Below are 27,813 nucleotides of genomic sequence, written 5' to 3' on the forward strand. Positions count from 1 at the left end.
TTTGATTGATATGCATGTAAATTTGGTGACGTGAAAAGAAAAAAAAAGAAAACATCGTTGCTACGCATAACAACGGTTTAGATTTCAACTCTTGGTAGCATTTATTAAATGAAATATTGTTACATGGAGAGAAGAAAAGAAAATAAGGGTAATAAAAATTTATTTTGATGTAGTAATAGTTAAGAGGTTTTATTTTTTTATCTATTGCAGAAGTATTAACTAAGAGATCGTGTTGTGTCGAACTCTATCTTTTGTACATGCCCTCCTTACATCTCTCGCAGGGTGACGGGCTCACTCACGCGTGGCCGTTTTACAAAGATACAAGCTAAGCAAGTTGGATGCGCAGATGCAGCCGTCGATCGATCGATCGCCCACCGGAATCGGCGTTGATTTTTCGCAGGAAATGCTTGTCTCTGCATGCGTTTCAGTCAGCGGCTAACTGCCAACCGCTCGTCGTGTTCTTCGCCATGTGTAAACGCTCCTGCAAAATTCACAAATGGAGTTGTACGACGTCGCAAGTTGCAACTCGATGACATATACTTTTCATGGAGTCAATAGTTTGAAATAAGTTTTCAAGCAATGAATACAATGTTCAAAAAAAAAAAACAATGAGTACTACTGGAAAGTTTTTCCTAAGCAAATACTCCCTCCGTCTCTAAATATTTGACGTTGTTGACTTTTTTAAACATGTTTGACTGTTCGTCTTATTTAAAAAATTTAAGTAATTATTAATTCTTTTCCTATCATTTGATTTATTGTTAAATATACTTTTATGTATACATATAGTTTTACATATTTCATAAAAGTTTTTTAATAAGACGAACGGTCAAACATATTTAAAAAAGTCAACGGCGTCAAATATTTAGGGACGGAGGGAGTATATTTTAGAAAACATGAAGCAAATAATTCAGTGATATCCAAAAAGGACGAAATAATTTACGGGACGTGGATCCTCTGCTGTAATGCAAGGGCCACTGTTAGAACAGTATAGTAGTACTGTAGTAAAAACTGCTTGCACAGTGTGGGTTTGACCGGTTGACAAAATATTATTATTCCCCTTCTACTATTCGAGTTTAGTGTAACATCCATTTCTAGCCGTTTGATGAAGATCCAACGGTAAAAACCATGCCTAATGCAAGTGTACTGTAGATTCTTTGCATTTTTTTTCCTTTAATGTAGAGGATCCGAGTCCTAATTTACGCCCACAGGCTTCTTTTGGGAAACTATTTTCATATATACCATCTAAACATTTATATAAAAAAGATAGTTTTATACATGATATATCACTCAACATCTGTTTCAGAGGAAAAATATTTTTATCTTGCCTCAAGGAATTATTTAATCTATCTTATCAGTTTGTTTATAATTATTTAGATAACATATAATAAACGAGAGGACTTCTCTTCGTGAAATTAGAGCAATAGATTCCTTTAGCTGGAACTGGCCCATTCAGGTCCAAGTCCTACACTTCACATAAGCAATTGTATTTAAGGCTAATTATTTTTTTAGTGGCAGGCAACGCACTTGTCGACGTTTGAGATCGCGACTACGGTATTTAGATGGTATGGGGATCATTGATACTAGGATATATGCGAGATTGGAGTAAAAGAGACAGAGACAAAGATTTTTATATAGGTTCGGGTCCCTTATCTGACAAGTAATACCCCTACATCCTGTTGGCTGAAGCCGGTATTGCTCCTTTATTCATTTGAATCACACAAGTATAATATTTGGGATAACCTATCTTGTTGTCGTCGACTTGGCGGCTAGATAACCGACTACGACAGGGTAGTCTTCCTTCTCGAATCCGCACTCGCCGAGATCAGATATGCTGCTAGATCCCTATTGCCGGCCTCCGTAGAAACCGGACGGGGTTTGTCTAGGCTAATCTTTGATGTTGATATCCGGCGGCATGTCTTGGTGTGTGTTGGCTTGTGTATTGTGTGTTGATCTTGTGGCTTTGTGGCGTGTCCCCTCTCCTCCTAGGGGCTTGCATTTATACCCATAGATGTCTCCTTGTCCAAATAAGACTAGGGAGACCAATATGGATACAATCTAGTCCTTGTCGTTTTCATATAGAACTCTACTTGTCCTTACTTATCCGGAACCCCTTCTTTATACGAGGTATGATTCCGTATAAGACTTGGTATGTGGTGGGCCCGTCGAGCTTAGTCGATTACTATTGGGTATGCGATATCCATAACCCTGACAACACTCATAGAAAGCAAGGCACCTATAGTGATTTTATCAATATAAGATATGCCTCGAGGGTGCTCATAGGACGCTCTGCATGCTCATTTTCCCTCCTCTCTCTAGATACCTAATATTGATGGCTGCATGTTTCATACAAAGAATAAAGCTCCTTAGCAAGCTTTAATTTTTTTCCCTTAAAATATTTTATGCGTAAGAAAATATACGGAGTATGTCTTAACCGTTAAAATTTGATATTTTATATAAGAAAGGAACACTTTTTCTAAGAAAATAGAGAAATATTTCAAATGGTATTTACATGTTTCATATTTCTTTCATATGTTTTAGTGACTAAAATGTTCACAATGTGTAACTCGATGATTTACTAATTGTCAATTGAAATATTTTGATCATCTTTTTTTTCTCCAGGTTGAGCACTTTGATGCCATAGTCTTTTTTTTTTCTTTCAAGAAACAGGTATAACCGCGGACGCTCACAACACACGTACACTCACCCTTATAAATGCTCACATCTATCTCTATGAGCATATCTGAAAAACTAGACCGATATATCTTGAGATTATCGTGTCTATGTAAAAATTAATGACTAGTTTGAACATCAATATGCTCAGGGTTAGGTGCGTGGTGGTTCCTTAAATTTGGGATTGTTCCATCATGCAGGGTGCACACATACCACTAGACACTCACACCACACGCACAACCGTGATTGATTGGCACCCTTCAACCCACTTTTAAGAGATGGGATCATGTGTAAATCTCTAGCCCTCATCAAATTTCTAATAGGAGCCTCATATAAATTTTGAACAAATTTCACATCTGAACCGAAGTGGGGAAGTATTTTAGAACCTTTTGGGCACATGCCGTCTGGTTGTTAAATTCTCATGGAAATTGATTCAAACCTGTCAAAAATATTTCAAATTCTCCAACCCAAAGGTCTGAAGTTTGTCAATTTACCATGTTTGATTACTATGACTAAAAATGTGATGCCACCTTATACTACATAATGTGCAATCAAAGATGGATGAATTTTAATTTCCAGCAAATGTAATGTTATTCTAGGAATGGTTTGCACTTTCGTTTCTCTCTCTCTTGTGGGGATCATTTCTCTTACAGTAAATGTAATGTGATGATACTTTGGCTAAATCATCCCAAAACTATAAATTTAAAGTGATATATCACAAAAATAGAGATTTAATAATAAAATTATCATAAAGGCCAAGTATCGCAAAACTACATATTTACTAATGAAATTGTCATAAAGCTACAGATTGTAGGGTTTAAATCCTTAGCACCAATGCTATGTTTGAGTTATATATGTCTAAGTTAACTTTTAGTTTGTGATATCTTTGTTACTAAATATGTAGTTTTGTGATATTCCACTTTAAATCTGTAGTTCTGTGATAAATTTAGTGTTAAATATATCGTTTTGTGATACATCATATTAAATCTATAATATTTTGATAATTTAACCAAAATACCGGTAGTTTTGTGAAATTTACTTGTTCTTAAAATAAAAGTCTAGCTCTCCCATGTGTAGCCCATATCAGGGGCAAAAAATGTCGGTTTCACTGTTGCACACTGTTTTACAACAAGCACTACCAACCTGCATAGTATTCTGTGGATGACGTTGATCAGACCAAGATAATTTTTAAAGGGAAATAATTACATAAAGTGTGTACTAATGGCCATGATTAATTTGTCCGGTTCTTTCTTTTGTCTGAAGAACAATGAAATAATTTATTCTAGTTCAAAAAAATCTATTGTATATATGACCTAATCTAAGCAGGTTTAATACATTTTTTATGGTTCTTGTCTTGAATCGTAAATAATGAATTGCTCTTCCTCATGCCAATATAGCACCTCTCGTCTAGATTATAAGGAATTTTAAGTGGATTTGACATATCATAATATTATAAATTTAGACAGAAAGCTTGTTTAGATTCGTAGTATTATAATGTGTTAAATCCACTTAAAATCCTTTATAATCTGGGACAGAGGGAGTACTAACAAGCAACAACCAATTCACTGAAAATTCAGTGAAAAGAAGTATACAGGAGCAGTAGAGGATCAGAGGACTGGAGTGGTGGAGCTAGTCAGCTAGCACAAGCATTTCTAGGATGACATACAACATAAACTGATGTGCCATGAGTCCGTCACCTCCGCTGCTTTTTTTGACACTGATAATACCTAAGTTCTTTTATTTTGTTTCCGCAAATTAAACGCACAAAAGCTTTGTGCAACAATTTACCAGTACTAGTTTACAGATCGATGCACACATAACTTCCATGTACAATTCTGATGTAAAAGTAGGAGTATTCCGGTATTGCTAAAAATCTATCGCCAGCAATTTGTGATTGATTTCAATCGGATTTGGACCGTGCGATAGATGTTCATGCCGTCGTGGGCAACATATGTCCCCAAATCTTGGCTTGGCGAACAGACTATATATCCCTCCGCTTCTCTCTCTTCCAATTTTTATTTTTCCCTTTTACGTCATTTGTTGATCAGCACCGGTAACCAATAATTCCTAGTCTCAAATCTTATATACATTGAGTATTAGAAAAAAAAAACACTGTAAACATTTGATACTATTTATATTGTAAGTTCTGAAATTTACATTCGAAATATATAGATTTAAATATTGTAATATTTGATTATTACATGTAAATACGTGTTAAAATTTTATTTTTATTGACAAATATGGCACCATTCCCAAATATTTTTGCAGGGTGCCATTCCCAAATATTTTTGCAGGGTGCTAACAATTCAAATTCTGGTGCCTAGCCATAATGGGTTTGTTTGGATTATTATAGCTATTCTTAGCCTTACTAAAATTTTGTCAAGCCAAAAAATTGGCAATGTTACTTCCGAAGCTTGTGTTTAGCCCCTTCATTTTTTTTTTTTGGCAACAGACCCCCAAATGGATATGCAAGTATTACCACCAATTCTTTTATATGGTTGGTTTTGTCAATGAACCAAAAACACCAACGCATTTAATACATCTGGCTGAATTTTTTTTAAGTAACAATAATTCCATGGATGCATGCACTGCACGCGACACTGTCTCTGCACAGTCATATTCACTGAATATTTTGCTGGATTAGGAGATGTCAGTAGAGACGATAACCATGCAAGCATGCATTAGATTGCATTGCCGACAAAATCAAGTTGGATGCAATCGGCGATGGATGGATGGATGGACGGATGGACGGATGGACTCCACAACTTTGCTCTCCCACTTTAATTTTTTGCTTTAGTCTGCCTCCAACTAACCAAAATTAGCACATGTAAGAAATGGAGCATAAAATTTGAGACAGCTAGCTCATACGGAGATAGCCGCAACATTTTGTGATTAGTGGAGGGTCACTAACGATGCACACTTTCAACTTTGGAATTCCATGCAGGCTAGCTACATGTACTTCACAGTTACCTCACCTTGTCATCGAAACAGTCACTGACAAATAGGTTCATCAACTACCTGATTTCTAAGCCGTATATTTGGTTTAGCAACATTTTTCTTTCTGTGATGATTAATTGTATCATTTTTCTTTATGTGATGATTGTAAAATGGGAAAAATACCACCCTCTAGCCTTGTTCGTTTCTTCGGTAAGGGTAGGATAAAATTTTGGATTCTCGTGGCACGCTTTTCAAACTGCTATATGAAAATTTGGATTCTTCGGTACGTTTCGTGCAAAAACTTTCTATACGAAAGTTTCTCTAAAATGTCAGATAAATCTATTTTTCAAGTTTGTAATAATTAAAACTCAATTAATCACATGTTACTACCACCTCGTTTTGCGTGAAACACTTGATCTAGATTCAAACACCACCTCTGTCATCCTAGAATTGATGTACTAGGCCTCATATATCACTTTCACATGCCATGGCATTTTTCATTAATTCACACTCTGTATTACATAATTTTCTTCGTGCAACAACTATGATTATTATGAAATTAGAAACTACCACACTACATCAACATTAAACATGCTGTCCAGGCCGCATGTATAATTCTCACATACGACGATATTTTCTATTAATTCACACTCTGTATTTACCTAACTTTTCTATATTGTTTGGGTGCCTATAGCAGTGTTCCTGACCTTGACCTATCATGAATGAACTTTCTACGGATTGACCCAAGCTTTGTGGGAGTAAATATAATTAAAGCTAGCAAATCAATCAGGTGTAGCAATCTAGCCACAATGTACCCCCATTATATATGGACGACATCATCCATATATCGACGAACTAATATGTCTCTTTGACATGCGAGAACATGACAGTATGATGCTGATCGTGAACGTGCAGTGCCACGATTTGACCATCACACAATGAAGAGATTAGTGATGATGCGTCACCGTATTGCGCGTGGTCAGTCCACTTGTCGCCCATTTAGGGGTTGCTTAAAATATTAGGAGCATAAATGTCATCCATGCATGCATATATGGGATCCAACATATACAGTACTCCCTCCGTTTCAGATTATAAGACGTTCCGATTTTGGTCAAAGTCAATCTATTTTAAGTTTGACTAAGTTTATATATAAATATAGTAATATTTATAATACTAAATTAGTTTCATCAAATCAATAATTGAATATATTTTCATAATAAATTTTTCTTGGGTTGAAAATGTTACTATTTTTTTCTACAAACTTGGTTAAATTTGAAACAGTTTAACTTTGTCTAAAGTCAAAACGTCTTATAACCTGAAACGGAGGGAGTATCATTTATGTTTTTAGATTACATAAAAAACGCACACTACACTCAGCATGAGCCATCTCCATAGTAGCTAGTCTTGTCGATCATCAACATGTGCCGAAAATGTCCTAGGGGTGGATGGGTTGATCAGGTCACAATCAAAATGCACAATTTACAAATGATGTTTGCGCTGAATAGCACTTATTCATGGTATATGTCATGGAAAATTCTTCTTCTTTTCTCTCATTGGCAAAAAAAATATTTGGCATTAGGCAAATCCAAAGTCAAATTGAGATGATGTAAAGGTTCTTAAGCTTAGAAGCACTCTCTAGTTCATTATTACCTGCTCATAGTTGGTTGCGGTAGGGAGGGGCAGATCCACAATATAGGTTTATAGCTGCATGATGCACAGCACAAGACAACTGGTCCAACTTATAATTTTTATACTCATGCCTGGAAATTAGAGTAGTGGCTTAAGGGAGATTACGTGTACTCCCCCATTTCAAATTACTTATCATTTTAGATTGAAGTCCAATGTTTCTAACTTTGACCATTAATTTCTAGATATTTATATAGCCTAACATTATAAGATTATTTTTTGTTTTTCACCATGATAAGTACTTTCATAATATATAACTCACTTGTTGTTAAACTAGGGATTTTTAGAAATTTTCTAGTTAAAGTTAGAAATATTTAACTTAGGATAAAGTTAAAATAACAAGTAATTTAATATAGAGAGAGTAGTTATCTTATACTCTCACCTCCTAGAAAATAAGCACCAACCCACAAAATTAATGTTAAGCAAGAGAGAACACGACAAAAATAAAGAGGAGAAATGGAAAGGACAAATATTTCACATATTAGGCCATAAACTATCCTTTTGTCCTCATATAAGTTTTTTTTATTGAATTCTTTGGAATGTAGAAATTTGATGGGAAATTTGAGTAAATTTCACTTTGAACCACCTTTTCTTGATGTTGTTTTGCTTTAAACCACCCTTCAACCAATGTTTTCAAATTTGGACCAAGTAATTTTACTTTTGTGGCACTTTGGACCACCCTCAACTCTTCTATCTATCTACATCCAATTTGTCATGTGTCAAGAAAATATTTATATATAGATGAGGGAGTATATTGATGAATAGGAGTTGACGTACTCGTGGTTGTTTATATGCTTGAGAAACGAATTGGAATGGTACAAAGTAAAACAAAGGCAAGATTAGCTAGTTCAAAATGAAAATTTTACTTAAAGGGTGGTACAAAACAAAACATCGGTAATAAAAGGTGACTCAATGTGAAATTTACCGTGGGATTTTCATAGCAATTAATATGAGTTATGGTGGATTCAGTCCAAATTTTGTTGAATGCCAGACGATATCGTTTACTAACAAACAAGAAAAAAGGTCACCACTATCTGCATATTTTCCAACAGGTTGAAGCAATTGAGCACTAGTTTATTCCACTTTGCTAGTACACCCTCCATTTCATAATGTAAGATTTTCTAGCATTGTCCATATTCATATACATGTTAATGATTCTAGACACAAGTATATGAATATGGACAATGTTAGAAAGTCTTACATTGTGAAACAAAGAGAGTAATACACAGGGGAAGACTTATTAAATAATCACATCAGAATTACAATAATTCAGTGGCAAGCAATGAATATCCTACCGTGTGGTGTTTGATAAATTAGCAACATGCAAAACTATTCAAAATGCTCCACTTATAATAGTACCATATTACTTTAGATTAAAAAACTTTACTGATCGTAGATAATTACATAAATTACATCGAGATAACACAATTATTCCTTTATACAACTGAGATGTACATAGGCTATAATCTATTATTGTGCTATGTGGTGCAAAAAAGATGATATGTAACTTGAGTTGACGACAAGAGAGAAACAATATAGGTCACATACTGTCAAGCATACAAGAGCTAGCTCGGATACTATGTTTGCCATCATTTGCATACTTTGGTATACATCCAAACGTCCTCTAATAAGTTTTGCACCATTTGTCATACTTTTATGCCACACTTGTTTAAGATGTATATAGCTAGCAAAAAGTGAGACACACCTTAACTAACAAAATAGAATTGTAGATATATAAGACCATAAAAAATAAGAGAGAATCTTTCCACAAGTATGAACCAAACAAGAGGATAAAGTCAAACATCTAACACAAGATGTGGCAACCTTTGATAAAGTTCAAGATATGGTAAGACTGAGATACATGCTACTATTGAATTAGTGCACCGAACTAGTAGTGTATATATTAGAATTGGTAGCGTGAGACTACCTTACAGTAGTTGTAAATGGTTTAATATGCACTTTCTCCGTTTTAAATTATTGGTTATTTTAGATTATCCTAAGTCAAACATATTTATTTTTACCATTAAATTTGTAGTGTAGTTTAATAACACATGAATTATATATTATAAAGTATTTTTAAGGTGAATATAACAATATAAATATTATGATATAAAACTATATGAGTTTATAGAAATTGATGATTAAAGATTAAAAAGTTTAACTTGGGATAATAAACTTAGAACAATAAGTAATTTAAAATGGAAGAATAATTATAATTGTTGCACAAGTACTCGATTGGGACAAGATGATCGATGCGCACACAGTACAGTAGTGTTCTCTCCATCCACAAATGTGACGTCTAACTTTTGAAATTTGCCTGCAAATACTAGCATTTATAAGTACTAATTTCCTATTTATCCAACCAACAGTTATGATTTTCTTTATTTATTATTGTATCGTGGGACATCAAAGTAATTTCATTTTAACAATAATCTCTGCTAAAACTCATGTAAAATACTTATATTAAGCTATAAGCCAACTGATTAATCTATATGAAAGTTTAATAGTAAGTTATAAGCCAACTCATTAATCTATATGAAAGAGCAAGTTTAGTAGTAAGCTATAAGCCAACTGATTAATCTATATGAAAGAGAATAAAAATATAGAGTGTTACTGTGCTACTTCTCATTTAAGAGTTAGTTCTACAAATGCTCTTAAGCAAATGCATTAATTATACAAGTAGAGAAAAAGAGAGGAAAAAATAATCTATTATAATTATACATTTTAGCTCTAGTTCTACTTTAAATTAACTTATAATTAATAGTTAACTCTACTTATTAAATTAGCTCTAATCTAGTTACAGTGGTCGGTGGATACTATCATCACGCTTAATAAGTAATTAAAAAGCTATAACACTCAAACGCATCTGTTTAATTTCCCTTTTTTTGACAGTTGTTGAGCTAGCATGGAATTAATTCTAGCCACAATAACTCCATGATGAGAACTAGACCATGATTAGCTCCAGAATTTTAGTGGGTAATCTCCTGGTCAACCACATGACCGGTATATCATATATATTTAACTGCAGCTAGCTAGAGAGGAACATGAGCCATAGCAACTTAATTATACTCAAAACTAGATTGCATCCTAGCTAGCTAGCCAGTAGCCACCAGTGAGTCCTTTTATTAATTAACCAGCAGGTCATAATTAATCTCTTTCTAGCAAGTCTAAGTCTGATGAGGACATGCATATAGATTGTGGGATGAACCTTCTTTTCCATGACAGGTAAAGTGGTGCCTACAAACATTAATTAATAGGATTGCTATTAAAAATTTGAATAAAATCTCACATTTATATGCTTATTGGTGCCTCTGCTGGAGTACAAAATTAGCTATGCATGGTCCATACAGAATTACAGATTAATATATGTAGATTTCTAGTGATCGAGTAAAGATTTATTATAATAATTGCTCCTGTATCCGACACGCACTAATTGGACGATCAATTGGAAGTTGGTTAGCATAGTGCGCACACCATCAGTCCATCGTGAATGTTCGATTATTAATCGATTAAACATTATTTAATTTTCTGAACTATCTTCTCTAAAAAGGTTGTTTGTACTCTGGCTTCAATTTTCCATGGTCTCAAATCTTTTGAATTCAAAGTTTCAGATTTCCGTGGGTATTCGTATGCAGAATATCTTTACTGAATGCTAAAATCAACCCTCTTAGTCAAAATTTTCGTGAAAAAAGTGCACTAAAGCTGCTTTTGATTTCAGCTTAAACTGGATCAACTCACCTGTGGTGTACTATGAAGCTTCAACAGGTTTTGACCATATCAAATTGCCCTCCATATCGAATTAAGTCCTTAGAATTTAGTTTAACTTGAATTCAAAATAGAAGGCACCAAGCAAAGAAATTTCGACATCCAAACATCCTTTCTAGAATGAAAACGCGTTATGGCCACAAAATTCAGAATCTAGCAGAGAACACATGAGTGATAATCACCAGCAGGACAGATCACAATCAGCTCCAAGCCTGCCTGCCATTAGATTGAAATTTATATTTAGAGAGATGCACCGGATTTTGAACGTACGAGCAAAAAGCGAGCTAGAGTTTTCTCGAACATCTTTTGAGCCTCGAAAAAGGTAGAGAAAGAAAGGGAAGGCCGTAGCAGCTAATTGGCTGCACATTCTTGGAAGTGAACAGAACACGATTCGGCAGATGTTGCGTCCATCAAGAATCCAGAGGAGGAGACTCTGCAGTTGACATACCTGCAAGATTTTTTTTTGCCACTCTCTTGTCCTCCAATTTGCAAAAAAGAAATAGGATAAACACCTTTGATATATTGATGTAGTTCTTGCTTTCTATAAAAGATGGACCCTCTTTGGCTTCTGATCCCAAAAAGGATATGTTAGCGGAGTTGTAGGTGCATGACTCCATTTATCAAGATCAAATCATAATATCTACGATCATTCATACATGAGTGTGACTCTTGAGCATATGTTAAAGGGGTGTACTCGCGAATGGCAGTCCGTGTGGTCTGTATGCGTAGACGTCTTTCATGTAATCGCAAAAGGAAAAATGCAGAAAAAAAGGCATCTATCTCCATCCTAGCAGAAAGGATTGACTGACATTTGTGCCAGGAGAACATATTCTTCTTCAGTGAGATCAGATCAGTCTCACAATATAAGACCACAAGAGGTATGATGAAAAATCACAAGGAATTGTCACCTGCTTGCCTATCTCTGTAAGATTCTCCATGCATGCAAACATGCATTACTGTTCAAATGTTCTATGATCGCCAATTTGATGTCTGAATCAGCATAAATAAAAATGTCCTGAAATGAACCAGCCCAAAAATGGAAGAATGATTAAAATTTCTCATGATAATGTTCAAATGTTCTATGATCACCAAGTTGATGTCTGAATCAGCATAAATAAAAATGTCCTGAAATGAACCAGCCCAAAAATGGAAGAATGATTAATTTTCTCATGATATAAAGTCAGAAGCGAATGTGGATCAAAGTTACATGGAGTTTTAAGGTAGGAGTCTTAGAACAAATGTTTTTCTCATGACACAAATGATCTATGCATGGCCAGGCCAGCACTGACAACGATGCCAAAGTATGCTGTTCCCGGTCCAATGGAAAAGCAGATTATGCTAAAGCAGATAGCATAGAACTGATTCTATAATAATGTAAAAAACGCTGAATCAAATGAACTGAAATCCTGATGTTACACCAACTAATCGAAGGATGTGATACACGTGAGCAGGGACCGCAGATGCAGTATACTTCAAGCAACAAGTGAGAAGAAAGAAACAGGATCAGCAGAAAGGCAAAATGCAGTACAAGTGAGAATGGAGATATATTAGCTGTTCAGTTCATAAGTTGGAATGGATAATACCACCAAAAAGGCAAAAATAAATGTTTTTAGTTTCTAGCAGGAAGATGCTGGATATTACACCAACATGGAAAACATCATAGTATTTCTCAGCTCCAACAATTTAGACTATAACAAGATATATAACACAAGCATACTGATAGAAAACATGATATAGATATGAAACTGTAGAAAGTCTTGCCCAGCAAGTCTCTACCAAAATTTTGCAACTACACATGGTATCTACCTTAAAAGGAATATTTCTTTCTAGCGATTTAAATTGTGATTACAACCCCACCAGAATTACAGGCCAAAAGGAGTCAAGCGACCTACATAACACCTAGTGCTGTAAGATCCATGGGAATTTCCTTTTGCAGCATCACCAAATCTTCGGTTGCACCTAGGAAGAACAGCATCCTCTCTTTGTGTTAACAGCAGAATCAGTAACATTGATGGTAGTTCCTTGAGTGGGAGGTCCACTGCCTGCTGCCTCTTGGGCAGCAAGTGCCTTCTTGCTGATGATTTGATGAATATCTTTAAGGATAGTCTGAAATGCCTTCTCAACATTAAGGGCTTCCAGAGCTGAGGTCTCGAGGAATGATAGACCTTCCTTCTCTGCTAGTGCCTGACCATCTTCCTCTGGAACTGATCTCAGGTGGTTAAGGTCTGATTTGTTGCCTACCATCATAATGACAATGTTGGAGTCCGCATGATCACGAAGTTCACGAAGCCACCTCTGGATGTTTTCAAACGTCTGCTTCTTTGTTATGTCATAGACTAGAAGTGCCCCCACAGCTCCCCGGTAGTAAGCACTTGTGATTGCACGGTACCTCTCCTGCCCAGCAGTATCCCATATCTGAGCTTTGATGGTCTTCCCTTCTATCTGTATACATGATAACACACTAAATAAGAAAGACCAACATACCTAATATGGTGAGCCAAAATACCAATATCATGGATAAATTTAACTTGAGTATTTGCCATGAAAGAAGTCGCTATAGTATAGTGAAATTAGATTGTTAAGGTCTATTACGAGTTCACTATATCAGAGCCTTATACAGGCAAAACAGCTCCCAAAATTCAGAAGTTCTCTGAAATGCAACAAATTAATCAAAAGACTCATCTATAGAAACAGTGTGTGTTAACCGTCAGGTACATTCAGAGGCCTACAACACTAAAAGAAAACAAAAGAGTAATGGTACATACACCCTTCCGACCTCCCCAAAATGTTACCCTTCTCCTAAAATATTTCTGGACAGGATCCACTTGTACAATCTATGCAGTGCAAGTTGCTATCATTTTTTAACAAGCAGTTTGAATTGAGCAAGTATACCGAATAATGATAAATACACTGCTCAGACTTCAGGAGCTCTGTAAATGCATCAGCAATGCTCCAGCAACAGAGCAAATCAAATAAAAAATTCCTGCAGAATTATAATTACCACGCCGGTGTAATGAACTTAATACAAGCTTTATGACGTTACAAAGATAACGGTATACTTTAACATGCTATTGAAATAAGAGTAAATTTTACAATGGGCCACATATTTTGACCAAGGTTTCATAATGGACTAGGGTTAAATCAATGTTTTCACTAACATCATACATCTTTACATAAGTTTTCAGTTTGGACAAGGGGTGAGCAAAACAAGGGAATATGAGAGAGATTCATATGATTTACATAGGGATAATTATAAAAGGCAAAACATTTTATGTTTTCTTCCTTCTTTTCAGTGTGTGGTAATTAACTAGTTCTATTTTCTATTTATTCATTTGCCCCAATGTATAGATCATTTTGTGCCACTTTTAAACATGTTCACGTCATTATTTTAGTGTGATTTGCTGAAAAAAGTTATTTTCTGATTTGCTAACTTTTTCTAAAGATATTTATCCTAATATTGTGGCACTAAAATTGATGATTTAAACTAGCTTTTCTCTGACAACTTCCTTTGATGTGCTCAACCCTAGTCCAAAGTGCCAACTAGTGCAAAGATATATGGTGTTAAGTGAAAAAAGGTTGGTTTGGACCTTGCCCATTGTGAAACTTTGGTCAAAATATATGGTGCAATGTGAAATATACTGTTCAAATAATGATACGCATAATCCATACACCCAAGTCAAGGTATAAACAAATTAATGGATGACAAACTGCAAAGTTTGGATTTAGATGAAATCAGAAGGCAATGCAATATAAATGCATGTTTCAGAGATACTTCCAATATTGAAAGACAGTTGAGTGACATACGCCAAAGCAGTTGTAGAACTTCCAACAGAAAAAGTAGAGATTTATGCACCACATATAAGTTAGCAACATAAGTTCAACTAGCACAGCATAAAGCTCACCATCTTCTACATTGACTACAAAATTGACTTTAGCAACATGTAATTCAAGTTTTTTCTTAATATCCCCTTAATCAATTAAATAAGGACATGATAAATGATACTTAGTACCTCTGTAGCTCTGTACCTATGGATCTGATTTATGTTGATACCAGTGCAGTTAAGAATAAAGTTACTTTCTTCAAATCATTCCAAGGGCCCCATGAAGCACAACAAAATGACATACTACTATTAAACGAGTGGTACATGCAAAAAGAGTCAGAGCTCAACGTGTGCATCATTAATCAATAGTAGTAGATATTTTTCCCCCCATTTCGTTCGTCAGATTCACAGAATTGAACTGAACTTAATTCATGTTCAGTACACGCGAAGTAATCATCTCATATCAAACAGAAAAACCCTACATCACGACAGGCCAATCAAACAAAAATGCATCGAACGCAATGGTGACATGCGAAATCCCCAACACTACTATTCTGAACTATAGTCGCGAGAGAAGAGGATGGATCGCGCGAGGGAAGGGGGACCTGGAGCGTGCGGGTGGCGAACTCGACGCCAATGGTGGACTTGGACTCGAGGCAGAACTCGTTGCGGGTGAATCGCGAGAGGATGTTGGACTTGCCGACGCCGGAGTCGCCGATGAGCACGATCTTGAAGAGGTAGTCGTACTCGTTGTCCACCCGGTGCGCCATGGCCGACCACCACCACCCCTCGCCGCCGCCCCCCTGCACCACCACACGCACAGCCCGAGATCCAAACCCCCAAACAACAGCAACGTAAGCAGAGATCCCAAGCAAAGCAACCGCAGAAGAAGCAAGCAACCGATCGAAACCAGCAGAAGAAGAGGAGAATCGCAGCGAGCGAGTGGCGCGCACCTCGGATTCGATTCGAGTCGAGTCGAGTCGAGTAGCTGCTGATCTCTCGCGGGCGCGGCGGGATGGGAGGAGGAGAGATTTGGGATGAGAAGAAGAAGAATGAAGAAAGGGAAACCGAAACGGGCGGCGAAGTGGGCAATGTACAGCGAGGCAGAGAGGCAATCAGGGAGCAAAGGATTAATTAATTTCTTAATTGATTATTATATTATAAGCAGCTAATTATTGGGGGATTAAAAAAATAAATTGTAACAGAGGAATTTCAGGGAGCCATCAGGGAATTTTGAATTTAAACTGTCCTCCTTTGGTAGTTTGGTTCCGTTGCATCAGATCTACTATTGGTTGCTGGCGAATTTCACGGTTCAAATAAAGAATTAGTATCCCTCGTTTATTGTCACGTTTAACGTCGGTTGCTAAATGGGAGTATAATATTTGTACTTGCTGTATGTGCACGAAATAAAGAGTTAGAAAGTGTTTTTTTTTTCTGTTTTGCATATAATTGCATGTGAGTGGTTGGTACTTGACGAGGTCGTGTACGCGACTCCCCCTGCACCTGCAGGCTGCAGCTCGCTGTTTCTAGTTGAAATGGTCCGGATTTTCTGGTAGGTTTGTTGATCCGAACGAGTTAAATTCAAATTGGAAAATTCTACTAGCGCATATGACCATGCTCTTTCACATGTGGTTTCACACTCTCACACCTGGCATGTCAACGATCCAAAGGTGTCACCGGCAGATGGGCTCCACTGACAATGCTTTTGAGAGTTTTGTCTCGAACATGCATGAGGCATGAGAAAAAAAGAAGAGAGACGTATCATTGTCAAGATCAGCTGGTTGGTTTGGACGAATTCAAGGTCCAATTGGATTTCCATCTCGTCATGGGCTCATGGTTCAGTTTGTAGATCATCTGCTCAGTTTGAAGCACTCTGTTCCACTTCTTTTTTAGGTCGTCTGAAGAAGAAAAGGCAATCCATATACCACGAGAAGATCAGCAAGATAGTGAAATCACAGCTGAAAGGATTTAACTGCTTACACTGAAGATAGTAAAATCACAGCTGAAATTACAGCCTCGGGGGAAGAAAAACTAGGCATTTTCAGTTTGTTGATTTAACTGTTAATCCGAACTAATATACACCCAAAAATACCGAGTCATTTCTCCTTCCTCAGATAGTTTTACACTGGGGTCTGCAGGATTCAGAACTCAGGAGTATAAAAACACTAGGAGAAACAACAATCTGGCAATGCTAGAATTACTTACCCAAGAACTAATCGTACTACAATGCTATCCCAATTTGATACAAAACACTGGCGTGCAAAATCAGAAGGATGGGAAGAACTTGTTGAGGTTGAAAGGCAGAGAGTAGAACTCCTCGCTGCGTGGGTCTGTCCTGAACGACCTGAATCTGTCCCAGAAATGGTGCCCCCGGTCCTTCCTGGCAGTGCTGTCATGCCTCTGGAGGGTATTGTCCAACAAATATGCTACAGCGCCTCCGACGAATGCTTTTGACGAGAATACCACATTGATCATATCATTGAACTGGGCAGGAGCAAACAGAACCATCAATTGTTAGGTTCATCGTGTAAGAAGGGGATATTCATGAAAGGAGTAGTAACACTTGAGTATATTTACTGGATCTTACCCATCTTGCGTGAGTGTGTACTGGGCCATAGCCTGCAACAGAGGTGTACTCGTTGAAATACTGTGGAACCGACAAACCCATAAACACCGAGAATCCCACGATGAATTTTGTTCGGAAGCTGTTCAGGTTGCAAAACTGAAGGAACCCTACTCCTGCCATACCTGTGGACAGAAACCAAATATATTGCAGGTGTTCATAATTCAAATATGATAGAAAGAAAGCTAGATGTATCATTTAAGATTATCTTCATTGTACATACCGACATATGCAAAGAGTAGACAGTATATAGCTGCAATTATTGGGCCTGGAATTGAAGCAAATACCGCTCCAAATTTCCCTAGGAACGCAGCACAGAATCAGTACAACCAGATGAAGTACATGCTTATTGTCAGGATTGCAGGAGCATAACAAGGATGCTTTAAAGTTGTATGACAAGATGATAAGCTTAAATAAGCAAAAGAAATTATGAAAGCCTGAGAGAACATCACAAGTATAATTTGTATGCAGTAACCATGACTTTAACTTTAGTTAAATCTGAATCAGTGTCAGCCTTGCTATTGTGCAATAGTATTTCCTGTAATGTTCTCAGGTTTAGGCTTCTGGCTAACTGCTGCTCCTTGAGAAACTGAATTTCATGAACTGATTTTAAGCTTAGCTATTTATCTACCTATCAGTCATAAGGAAGCATTAACAAACTACCTCTGAACATTACAGGAAACACTTGATCAGGTCACGGATAACAGCCTTTATATAGAACTTCACCTTTTCCACTCTCACAAACTCACAAATACATCTTTACTTGACAGAAGAGTACGATCAAAACCATCTGAATACATAATTACATCAAAGCATTAGGCTTACCAAGAATAGAGAAGAAAATCATAAACCCAGCAGAAATCTGCACCACACGTCTGCTGCCAACACGTGTCAAACCTAGCAAACCAGCATTTTCACTGTTCCAGAACGGTACAAAGTATCTCAGACCAACATCAAATGCTAGTATCAATATGAAACTGTATAAAACAGTAAAATGCAGGCAACATTAATCTAGAATCTACTTACACAGATACAGATGATCCATTAGCTGTTCCAAATAAGCCACCCAGCAAAATACCAACCCCCTAGGCAACACACAAACAAATAAAGTAATTAAGATGCCTGCATGCCATTTGAATTGTCAAGAACTCGGACAAAATATTTGCAGATTAAGGAGTCTAGATGGAACCTGCCAACCAATGCCGCGACTCATAACAGAAGGAGGGCATGGTGTTGCACTGGCGTACCGTGAGACAGCAATGAATGCACCCGTAGACTGCATTAGACAGCAAGGAATATTAGCTGGTTGATGCATAATGCCCTCTAACATACTGCACCTCCCCCTAAAAACCATAGATATATCCACAGTACCTCCACAAGAGCAACAAAAGAAGCTGCCATCATTGCAAAAGCTTCACCAGCGTCAAACGTTGGTGCTCCCCACTGGAATGGGTAAGGTACACTTATCCTATAAAATGCAGACGAAAAACTATTTATATTAGCTAATCTTTTCTTTAGTGCCAAACTGCCAATTGCAGGATATAAATGCAAAAAGATGTAATGTAACGCCTTTCCGACGTTAGGATGGCATGGAAACAGATGCATGGTATTACCATGGAGCACCCCCTACAAGCCCAGATCGATCAGTTCGACAATGAAATTGTGTCTTTGGAGCAGCATTCTTGTAAGCCCCACCAACAGTCAGGAAGAAGGCGTAAAGCCAGACAAGGGCCACAGACATTATGATGGCGAAACGCTCGAACGCAGTCCCCAACAAAGGCACCAGGTTAGGTATGTACTGCACAAAGATTTACACAACATTCATAAGGATTGATCCACCGTTAGAATTCACACAATAGCCATCTTGATTGTATACCTGGGAAAGAGCCACCAGCAGTATGATTTGTGGAAGACCAATCTCCACACATTTGGCAACCTGCATAGCAAATTTATGCTGTCATGCCACTGTTGCAAATACATCCAGACGACTGTACATGTACAATTGTAGTACAAAATACTCACACTTGGGAATCCAAGCTCATAGAGCCCAAATCCAACAAGCGCAACCAATGGTGCCGCGGACAGTGGGCTCAGCAGCCTGCAACATTACAAGAATATAAACATGAATTAGCAGAATGATAGGACCAGTTAAGGTGCACTGATCAAACGACCTGGAATCTGAACCCTGAGGATGAGACATGCACACCTGACAACAATCCGCCAGAGCCCACTGAACCCCATGATGATTTGGAGTGTGGAGGCCACTATGAGTGCGCCCTGCGTTCCCCGCATGATGCGCACGAATTTCTGCAACGCCAGCACGCCACATTTGTCAGTGTCAATACATCAAGGAGTCAAACAGAAGAGGAGCAAACTTTGCGTGGGTGCGGGGGGGAGAGAGGAGGGCGACCTCGTGGGGATCGGCAATGCCGTTGTAGCGGCCGGCGAGGATGATGGAGATGGTGGGCGCGACGAAGGTGTAGGAGCCCCCGATGACGGCGGGCAGGCGCGTGCCGAGGAAGCTCTGGATCAGCGTGTTGATGCCGGCGACGAACAGCAGCGTCTGGATCACCCGCGCCTTCTCCTCCTGCATCCATCGGCAGCCAAATGAGTGAGTCACAGAAGCAAGTGAGCGGTGCGACGCCGCGGCGGCGGCGGCGGGAGGATGGGACGTACATTGCCGCCGCCCATCTGGGGGACGAGCGCGGTGGGGATGATGACGGTGGTGCCGAGCATGACGAGGTAGTGCTGGAATCCGAGCAGGATGGCCTCCGCTGCAAAAACCCAAAGGCATAGTCAGCCAACCATGGAGATCGATCGATCGATCCACTCCTGGAATGCAGCGCGCACACACACACACACACACACACACACACACAGAGAGAGAGAGGATGAGAGAGGGAATGGGCACTGACGCCATGGGGGAGGGCTGGTGAGGCAGTAGGAGATGGCCGGCAGCTGGTCCTTCACCGCGTGCGGCTGCAGCTCCTCCTGCTTCGGCGCCGGCGCCGCCATTGCCTACCACTACCACCACTGCAGTGTGAGTGAGAGTGAGAGTGAGGCGCAGCAGCCGAGCCGGCCTCCTCGAGATGCGCGAGTTGAAGCGGTCGCCGCGGGAGTGGAGGAACGCAACGCACTGCACGCAGCGGCGCGGCGCACACGATGAAACACTGACGACTCCGCGATGACTCACGCACACTGCACTGCACACGCACCAACCAAACCCCAGTAAATTTATAGAGTGGGGGGAGTCCTCCACTTCGTCTTTCTCTCACTCTTTCTCGCCGTGTGTGGGTGTGTGTCACCGACGAGGCGATCTGAGTCGGCGACGCGTCAAACCACGCGGTGGTGCCGTGGTGGTGGTAGCCCGCAGCCGTGATGGCGGTGGTGGCGTTTTTGCCGTTTTCTACCGCAACTTTTACTGCCGCGCTGCGTACGCGCGGCGTGGTGGTTGCGCTTGCGCCGTGGTTCAGCTGCGGCAGCCTAGGCGGGGGGCCGCGTCGGCGTCCGGTTATTACGAGGAAAAAGGGGAGGAGGGATGGGGGGTTTCCGAAATGATTTCACGCCCGTTTGGTTTGCCGGCGGTTTGTTGCCGCGACGCACGGCAGGGATATCTCGTTTTTTTCCTGCATATATATAATCATATCAAACGCCCTCCTCCTTTCGTGGAGGCTGCCACCAATCTCGCGGTTTTCTCAGTCAAACCACACTGTTAAATTATTACTACTACTACTACAAATCTAAGCAATGTGACTATTATTAGGATTATTAGCAAGGAGTAATAAATTTACAGTGGTTAAAAGAGGAATTTGGATGGTAATGAGTGAGGAGTAAATTAGTCCGTTGGGGCCCACAAGGAGACCTGAACTTGATACTGGGGGCCACATGGATCCCTCCATGTGGGTAGATTAAGGAGAAAAGAAAGGCCAAAGGTGCAAGTAAAGGATCTAGAGGGAACCTCCTCTTCTTTATTCAGTTCCTAACATGCAGTAGTAGTAATGAGGATTTCGGCCGCAAGGTATCAATCAATCAACCGACCACCGAATCATGTAATGTAATCAAGTTTAAAGTAATGGTTGCAAGTACTGATTAGGTTTTGGGATAATTCTGCCAAGTGCCAGCAAATCAGTAATCACACGCTAATATAATGCGTGGAGGAGTGCTTGCAGGGTTTGGCAGGCAGTGACCAGGGAATAAAGACGTTGGCACCTGCGAACACCAAATCACTGTTTTTCTTTTGTACTGTTCTTTACTCCAGTCAGCATGCAGTGATCAGCGATGCTCACTTTGATTAATTCTTTTTCACCAACGTCTCTGTCTCTAATCAAGACATTTCGTCAATCCAATAGAATAGTGCGAAAAACAATGCAAACTGTTAAGAGTGAAAGGGGAACTAATGTTGCAGGAACATTGTTCTTGCCAACATCATATAACTAGCTGATGATAACCGCAATTGAGCTGGAGACCATTTTTCTTTTTTTTTAAGAGAAGGGTACCTACATCCAACCGGATATATACAACATTTTTAAATTAGAAACTTAACCTACCAAGCAAATAATTTAGCCCTCAAATAACCCAATCTGATACTATTTGATTTCAGGACCTTGGAGTGCTACTCAGGTGAGCTAGATAACATGGTTTAGTCGACACCATCCACAAATATTTACGGATTAAATTCACAAAACTTCATCCGATTATTTACAGGCAATGCTGAATGCTCTTGCTGAAAACAAAAATGTTGGATGTAGCTCGTAAACCAGCAAAGCGTACCAGCTCTGTGCCCAAAAAGATTACGAGACTGCCAAGCTCATATAGTCATATGTACATGATTTCCCTTTTCCCCACTTATATACTACTCCCTCCTTCCCTAAATATTTTAACACCGTTAACTTTTTTAAACATGTTTGACCGTTTGTTTTATTCAAAAACTTTTGTGATATGTGTAAAATTATATGTATACATAGAAGTATATTTAACAATAAATCAAATGATAGAAAAAGAATTAACAATTACTTAAATTTTTTTGAATAAGACGAACGGTCAAATATTTTTAGAAAAGTCAACGGCGTCAAACATTTTGGGATGGAGGTAGTATATATTTCACAGTTTAACTAAACAACCACAGTCCACAGTCCCCAGTCCACAGGGATAAACAAGTCAAGGAAAACCGTCATTTCCCAGGTTTCGTTCTTTTCAGAGCAACAATCCTATTGGTGTAGAATATCCACCCTAGAACATAAGACAATGTCCTCCATTCTCTACACCCGGCCTTGGGCTTAGATATCGTTGCAACGAAGCCTTTCAGTGCAGCTCAAGGTCTTTGTGTGTCAAAGGATACAGATGGATCTGCACAACGATAGTAATCTTCACTGAATGAGGGATGACTGGCGCAATCATCATAAACCAAATTAGAGAACTTTATCCATTGTCTGTGATACTACGGGTGGTCCATGGCCACCAAGTGGGGGTAAATCGGGCTGATATTGATTTTCATTGCTTTCTGCAGTTCCCAGTTGACAAGGATCCAATGTCAGCTGATGGTATGCTTGACTGGCTCAAACCAAAACCATCAGTAGAAACCTGTGTTGGGAATTGGTTATATTCATTTGCGAGCAATGATGGAGATCTCACATCGAGGAGCTGTGAGTGATTTGATGGAAGTGCTGTTTCATTGTTATAGGTGAATATACATTCTTCCAATTTTCATACGCTTGCTTCACAGCTGCATGTGCTTCAGCCTAGAAAGAACAAAAGTCAGGGTTAAAAAAAATGGTCCAGATTTTAACTGGTGGAGGGAAATACACAAGAATCTTCTCTAAGTAACTAGGTTGAGAGAGAAAATGTGAATACCTTATCCTTTTCCATAAGATCATCAGCACAAACGAACTTCTCAGATATTAGCCCTCTCACTTCTCCAACAACATTGAACACGACAGCTGTTTTGCTTAGGCTGTGTGGATAGTACAAATGCACCTTGTCAGTGAGAATACAAGTTTTTGAATGCTCAACTGTGACCTCCCACATCTTTGTTGACATACCACTGCCCAATATCTGCATGGTTTGAGAATAAGAGGGCCAATATATCCATATATTTTGCTGAATAGCACTATCATCTGCAAAAGCATGCTACAACACAATTAAACAATGACAAATTCAGACATATGGATAGAAATGTGACATCTGCTTGCTGAGGAAAAAACTTTTGAGCTCAGATTACCATGACCATCCACAGAAAAACAATTTATTCATTCAAATCTAAGAAATATATTGTTTCATGGTTTTATATTTCTCAACATAACAAAATAATGCTTTTAACCACACTTACGGCTGCATGTCCAACTGGAATTATGTGTGAATGATAGTTCCCCCATTGTACTGATGCCATTAGTAAGGCCAACAAAAATGTCCCCAGAAGCAAGGTTCATTTGCCTTCCCTTGCTCTAATAATGTTATTGTTAAACTCCTGAGCTGTCCAGTCATCGCCTTCTCCACCTTCAAAATCCCCCTCTAAAACTACTATTTCAACTTTCATCAGGGACTCATCGCCTGATGCTACAACTTCTCTGGTAACAGTGTCAACTAGAGCAATAGTTATGCTTAAGGAGCTCTCCTTCAATCTTGGAGCTAGTGAAAATTGGAAGTGAAAGCTTAGTCATGAACTGTAGCTGGAAATTTTTCGATGTAGGTGGAACAACGTCCATGACAGTTCTAATGGGAAAATAAGAAATCAAGTTGTTAAACTTAAAGAAAGCTGCATTAGCTTAATGAATCTATACAGTGGCTGATACTTGTCAAATAGTAGTTTAAGACAGTGTTACAATGTCGTACCTTGCCATCATAATGGAATGATTTGCAAACGCTGACTCGATTTCTTCTTTCACCTAGAAATTACAATCGGATAAAACATCAAGGCCTGAAGGCCATCATTGGACAGCCAAATAACACATGGCTGAAGAAAATCCTGCCTAGGATAAACTTTCAATGGCTTTGGGTGAAAATACTATCTTCTAAATAGAAACAAATGAAACCAAAAAATGGAGGTCAGGAATTAACAGTCTTCCAGGGATTAAATACTTGTTAGGTTTCAATTTACGGATTTACAGGGTTCCTTACATTAAGTTGAAGACTACAAGTAGGGTTTGTGTAATTCAAAAGTACAAAACAGATCTAAGAATGCCAGCTGCACCAGATACAGATGAAACTTTCGATAAAATTGATCAATATAAAAGCCACGTTAGCAACAAACATAACCCTAAGCCCAACAGAACAAAAGGGGATACAGATAAAACATGCACATCATATACCAAAAAGTCATATCTTCCTATGAATTCATGACACATGGGTGAGAAATGGAAAATAAGAAAGTAGGTTCCATAGGCTGCCTCACCATTCTTCGGATGAGGGGCTCAATAGCCATGAACAACTTTTCAATGCTGCTTTTCTGCATCACCTCCGTGATCATCCTGCACGAAGGCAAGCCACACACCGGCACCAAATCAGACAACCAACCACACAAACACAACCATGGGGGTTCCAATCGAGTTCTCAAAGATAACGGAGGGGATATACTCGCGGAGGGCAGGGACCATCTGATGCTTGGGCTCCCCGTAGCGGTGGGGCGGCGACGAGCTCCCAGCCCCAGATTCGGCTGGGCCAGGGGCCCCCATGCCTCCGCTCTGCCACCGCTGCTCTCCTCCGGCTGCCGCTTCTGCGACATCTCCGGCCACCGCTGTGCACCTCGCCTCCGCCCTCATCTTCGCTGGCCCCGACCTAAATGATTGTTTTTTTTTCCATAAAAATGACCTGAAATTGCGTGGGCGAACCAGCCCACTAGGCCACACAAAATACAAAGACTGGCCTAGTCTAAGGCAAGTCGGCCTAAAAAAACTTTTTACATCTATTATTGTTCAATTCGATTCAGTTGTTTTCACCTTTTTTATAAAGATTCAACCACCAACCCTGACCATATAAAGACCTGAATTTGTAGGCAGGAATGCAGAAGTGACATGGCTTCATAAAGTTTATTCTCTAAAAAGGCTTGATCAAGTTTATTCACCACTTGCATGAACGGAATTGAAATGCTATCCTTTTTATCTGGACAGGATAAAACCAAGAGTAGAATTTGGTGAAAAGGGGCTAAATGGAGCAGAAATGAAAAGCTGCAGTGTCAGTTCAAGAAAAAAGAAAAGAAAAGCTGCAGTGCACTTGAACTTGAACCAGATGGTGGAACAGAGATAACATTCACATTGCTTTCATTGTTATCTGAAAATGAGAGTTCAACCAATGGAGATGACACATTCCTTCTTGGATAAGCATGTGGCAAAGCAAAGGACTTCAAGGTCAAGAGAGGATAATTAACAAAAGACCAGATGTCTTGCTGATACATACAATTGGCTATTAGAAATGGGAAAGGCAACATTCCCATGATTACTAGAACACTTATCTTCCACAAGTCAAGCAAAGCACACAGCGTTCCATGAACCACACCTTCCTTGAGGAAACAGGCCAGTCACAACATCACAAATACATTCTAAAGAAAGATTTTACATCTCCCTTAAGATTGTCAATACCTTTCTCCCAGCAATCAAATCTCGAGTCTGCTCTACCTTAAAATCAAGCACATCGGTTCCACTCGGTCTTCAGTAACTGCTTAAGCGTACAGGTAACAGTTAACTAACGGCAACTATACCAAGAAAAAACAGTTTGCAATGAAATCCAGTTTAAGTCTAGCTGAACCTGATAAGAAGCCACTAACAAAGCTTGAAACCACAAGAACATTATATATTTCTATCATGCTTGATAAGTGAAACCAAAGGTAGCATTGAAATGTTGCCAAAAACTAAGGTAGCGTAGTGTTGAAATGACTGTAAAAAAATTGCTACTGCTGGCAGTGATCACAGTGGGATGTAATCTGAGATTTAAAGCACTGCAGTAAGTCTGGTCAGGCTAAGGGAAAACGAGTGTTAGGAACCATTTGCAACTTGTCTCAAGTTAGTATTAAGGTTGTTAGTTTCAAAGTATCATAGCAGTTGAAAGGCTTCTATTCAATTTTTTTTTTTACTCTGAGCAATGCACAGTATAAACATCAAAAGCCTATAATTATCGGACTATAAACAGAGATCTCAGTTGAATCCAACGTTACTACTTGGTACATCAGCAAAGCCAACCCACATACATTGCTGGTGCCTGGTGGGGAGCATAGGCTGTGTTTTCAGTGCCTCATTTGGTCAAAAGACATGACCAAACCCCACATAACCTACAGTTCTCAAGCATGACCTTTTTATCTAGGAAAACTATTGAAGGATAATGAACTAACTTGATGAGTATATAACCACTTTAACCCAGGGCGACAAAGAAAACATAGGTAGGATCAAAATGCAACCAACCTACATAACTGATGAAATTATAAGTTGTTGACAAATGGCTGTACCATAATTGTAACTGACAAAGAACAATTAGCTAACAGGAGTTCTCTAGAACAATGCAACATCAAGATGGCAATTCATGAGGCCGTTCCATGCCAGTGGAAGTTGAATTCAAAATTATCAAGTGCCCAAACAAATATGAGTTCTCAGTCTTAATGCCACAAGTGTCTCCGCAATCAAATATTCATGTCATACCGATATCCCCATATCTCCGAACGGATCCATGTCACGATCTCCTAAAATTAAGGAGTTCTGATAGAAAAATTGTGCATAATCTCTTGAGGATACAAGCCAGGAAGGTGTTGCGGCTAAAACGAATCTACAGAGCAGAACGATCCGCTAGTTTACATTCTAAGACAACGTAATGTAGGATCAAGTGATAGTGTGATCTCGTCTGAGAGAAGGGGGCACGAACCCTAGGGTTTGCGAAGACCGGAGGGGAAAAGCGACGCGGCTTTTGCGGACGGCGCCGCGGTGGCGTTGGACGCGGGGCTGGGTGCGGCGGCGGCGGTGGTCGGAGGAGCCGCGGAGGAGAGCTCGCGGACGAGGGCGGCGAGGGCCTCGGGGTTGGCGCCGCGGTCGCAGAGCGCCATGAGCAGCGACAGCGTGTGGCGGTCGAGGCCGGTGTCGAGGATCTGGGACATCTGGAACGCCAGCTCCAGCGACTCCTTCGCCTGCCTCGCCGCCGCCGACTCCGCCTCCATCTTGGGCGGCGCCGTCGCTTCCGGCTTCCGGAGTCCGATACTCCGGTTGGTGGGGGTAGCTCTGGTTCAGAGTACTGTGCACGGTAGCGGCCGCGATCACGCGATGCAGGTGATTTGGTGAAAACCAGGATCCAGCGAGAAATCAAGAGTAACAGTACGGTTACGCACTTATCACGGATATC

General features: G+C 39.4%; 3 protein-coding genes and 1 pseudogene across 3 annotated transcripts; all 4 read right to left on the minus strand.

The window, feature by feature from the left end:
- Window positions 1–12,706: 12,706 nt before the first annotated feature.
- Window positions 12,707–15,983, minus strand: LOC127766518 (ras-related protein Rab11C). The gene is made up of 3 exons (XM_052291577.1): window positions 15,833–15,983; window positions 15,485–15,682; window positions 12,707–13,500 (listed from the first exon to the last, which is right to left on the minus strand). The coding sequence occupies exons 2-3, from the start codon at window positions 15,647–15,649 to the stop codon at window positions 13,018–13,020; spliced, it is 648 nt and encodes a 215-aa protein (XP_052147537.1). The 5' UTR covers window positions 15,650–15,682; window positions 15,833–15,983; the 3' UTR covers window positions 12,707–13,017.
- Window positions 15,984–16,898: 915 nt separating this feature from the next.
- On the minus strand, window positions 16,899–20,968 carry LOC127766517 (nucleobase-ascorbate transporter 6-like). Its single transcript, XM_052291576.1, has 14 exons — window positions 20,418–20,968; window positions 20,179–20,276; window positions 19,913–20,089; window positions 19,709–19,809; window positions 19,525–19,600; window positions 19,379–19,438; window positions 19,116–19,300; window positions 18,874–18,970; window positions 18,692–18,778; window positions 18,529–18,587; window positions 18,328–18,419; window positions 17,726–17,803; window positions 17,467–17,627; window positions 16,899–17,363 (listed from the first exon to the last, which is right to left on the minus strand). Exons 1-14 carry the CDS (start codon window positions 20,515–20,517, stop codon window positions 17,145–17,147), a joined length of 1,590 nt encoding a protein of 529 aa, XP_052147536.1. The 5' UTR covers window positions 20,518–20,968; the 3' UTR covers window positions 16,899–17,144.
- A 782-nt stretch (window positions 20,969–21,750) lies between these two features.
- Window positions 21,751–25,219, minus strand: LOC127767505 (calmodulin-binding protein 60 A-like; annotated as a pseudogene).
- A 59-nt stretch (window positions 25,220–25,278) lies between these two features.
- Window positions 25,279–27,763, minus strand: LOC127767506 (mitotic-spindle organizing protein 1B-like). Its single transcript, XM_052292860.1, has 2 exons — window positions 27,343–27,763; window positions 25,279–26,148 (listed from the first exon to the last, which is right to left on the minus strand). Exon 1 carries the CDS (start codon window positions 27,629–27,631, stop codon window positions 27,344–27,346), a length of 288 nt encoding a protein of 95 aa, XP_052148820.1. The 5' UTR covers window positions 27,632–27,763; the 3' UTR covers window positions 25,279–26,148; window position 27,343.
- Window positions 27,764–27,813: the final 50 nt, after the last annotated feature.

The sequence above is a fragment of the Oryza glaberrima genome, chromosome 3, assembly GCF_000147395.1.
Source record: "Oryza glaberrima chromosome 3, OglaRS2, whole genome shotgun sequence".
Taxonomy (NCBI): Eukaryota; Viridiplantae; Streptophyta; class Magnoliopsida; order Poales; family Poaceae; genus Oryza; species Oryza glaberrima.

Coding starts and splice junctions, on each gene's coding strand:
- LOC127766518 (XM_052291577.1), bottom strand. CDS start 15,649: ATGGCGCACCGGGTGGACAACGAGTACGACTACCTCTTCAAGATCGTG. Junction 13,501..15,484: donor TCGCCACCCGCACGCTCCAG/GTCCCCCTTCCC, acceptor TCATGTATACAG/ATAGAAGGGAAGACCATCAA.
- LOC127766517 (XM_052291576.1), bottom strand. CDS start 20,517: ATGGCGGCGCCGGCGCCGAAGCAGGAGGAGCTGCAGCCGCACGCGGTG. Junction 19,601..19,708: donor CTCTGGCGGATTGTTGTCAG/GTGTGCATGTCT, acceptor GTAATGTTGCAG/GCTGCTGAGCCCACTGTCCG. Junction 18,588..18,691: donor GTCGCGGCATTGGTTGGCAG/GTTCCATCTAGA, acceptor TGTGTTGCCTAG/GGGGTTGGTATTTTGCTGGG.
- LOC127767506 (XM_052292860.1), bottom strand. CDS start 27,631: ATGGAGGCGGAGTCGGCGGCGGCGAGGCAGGCGAAGGAGTCGCTGGAG.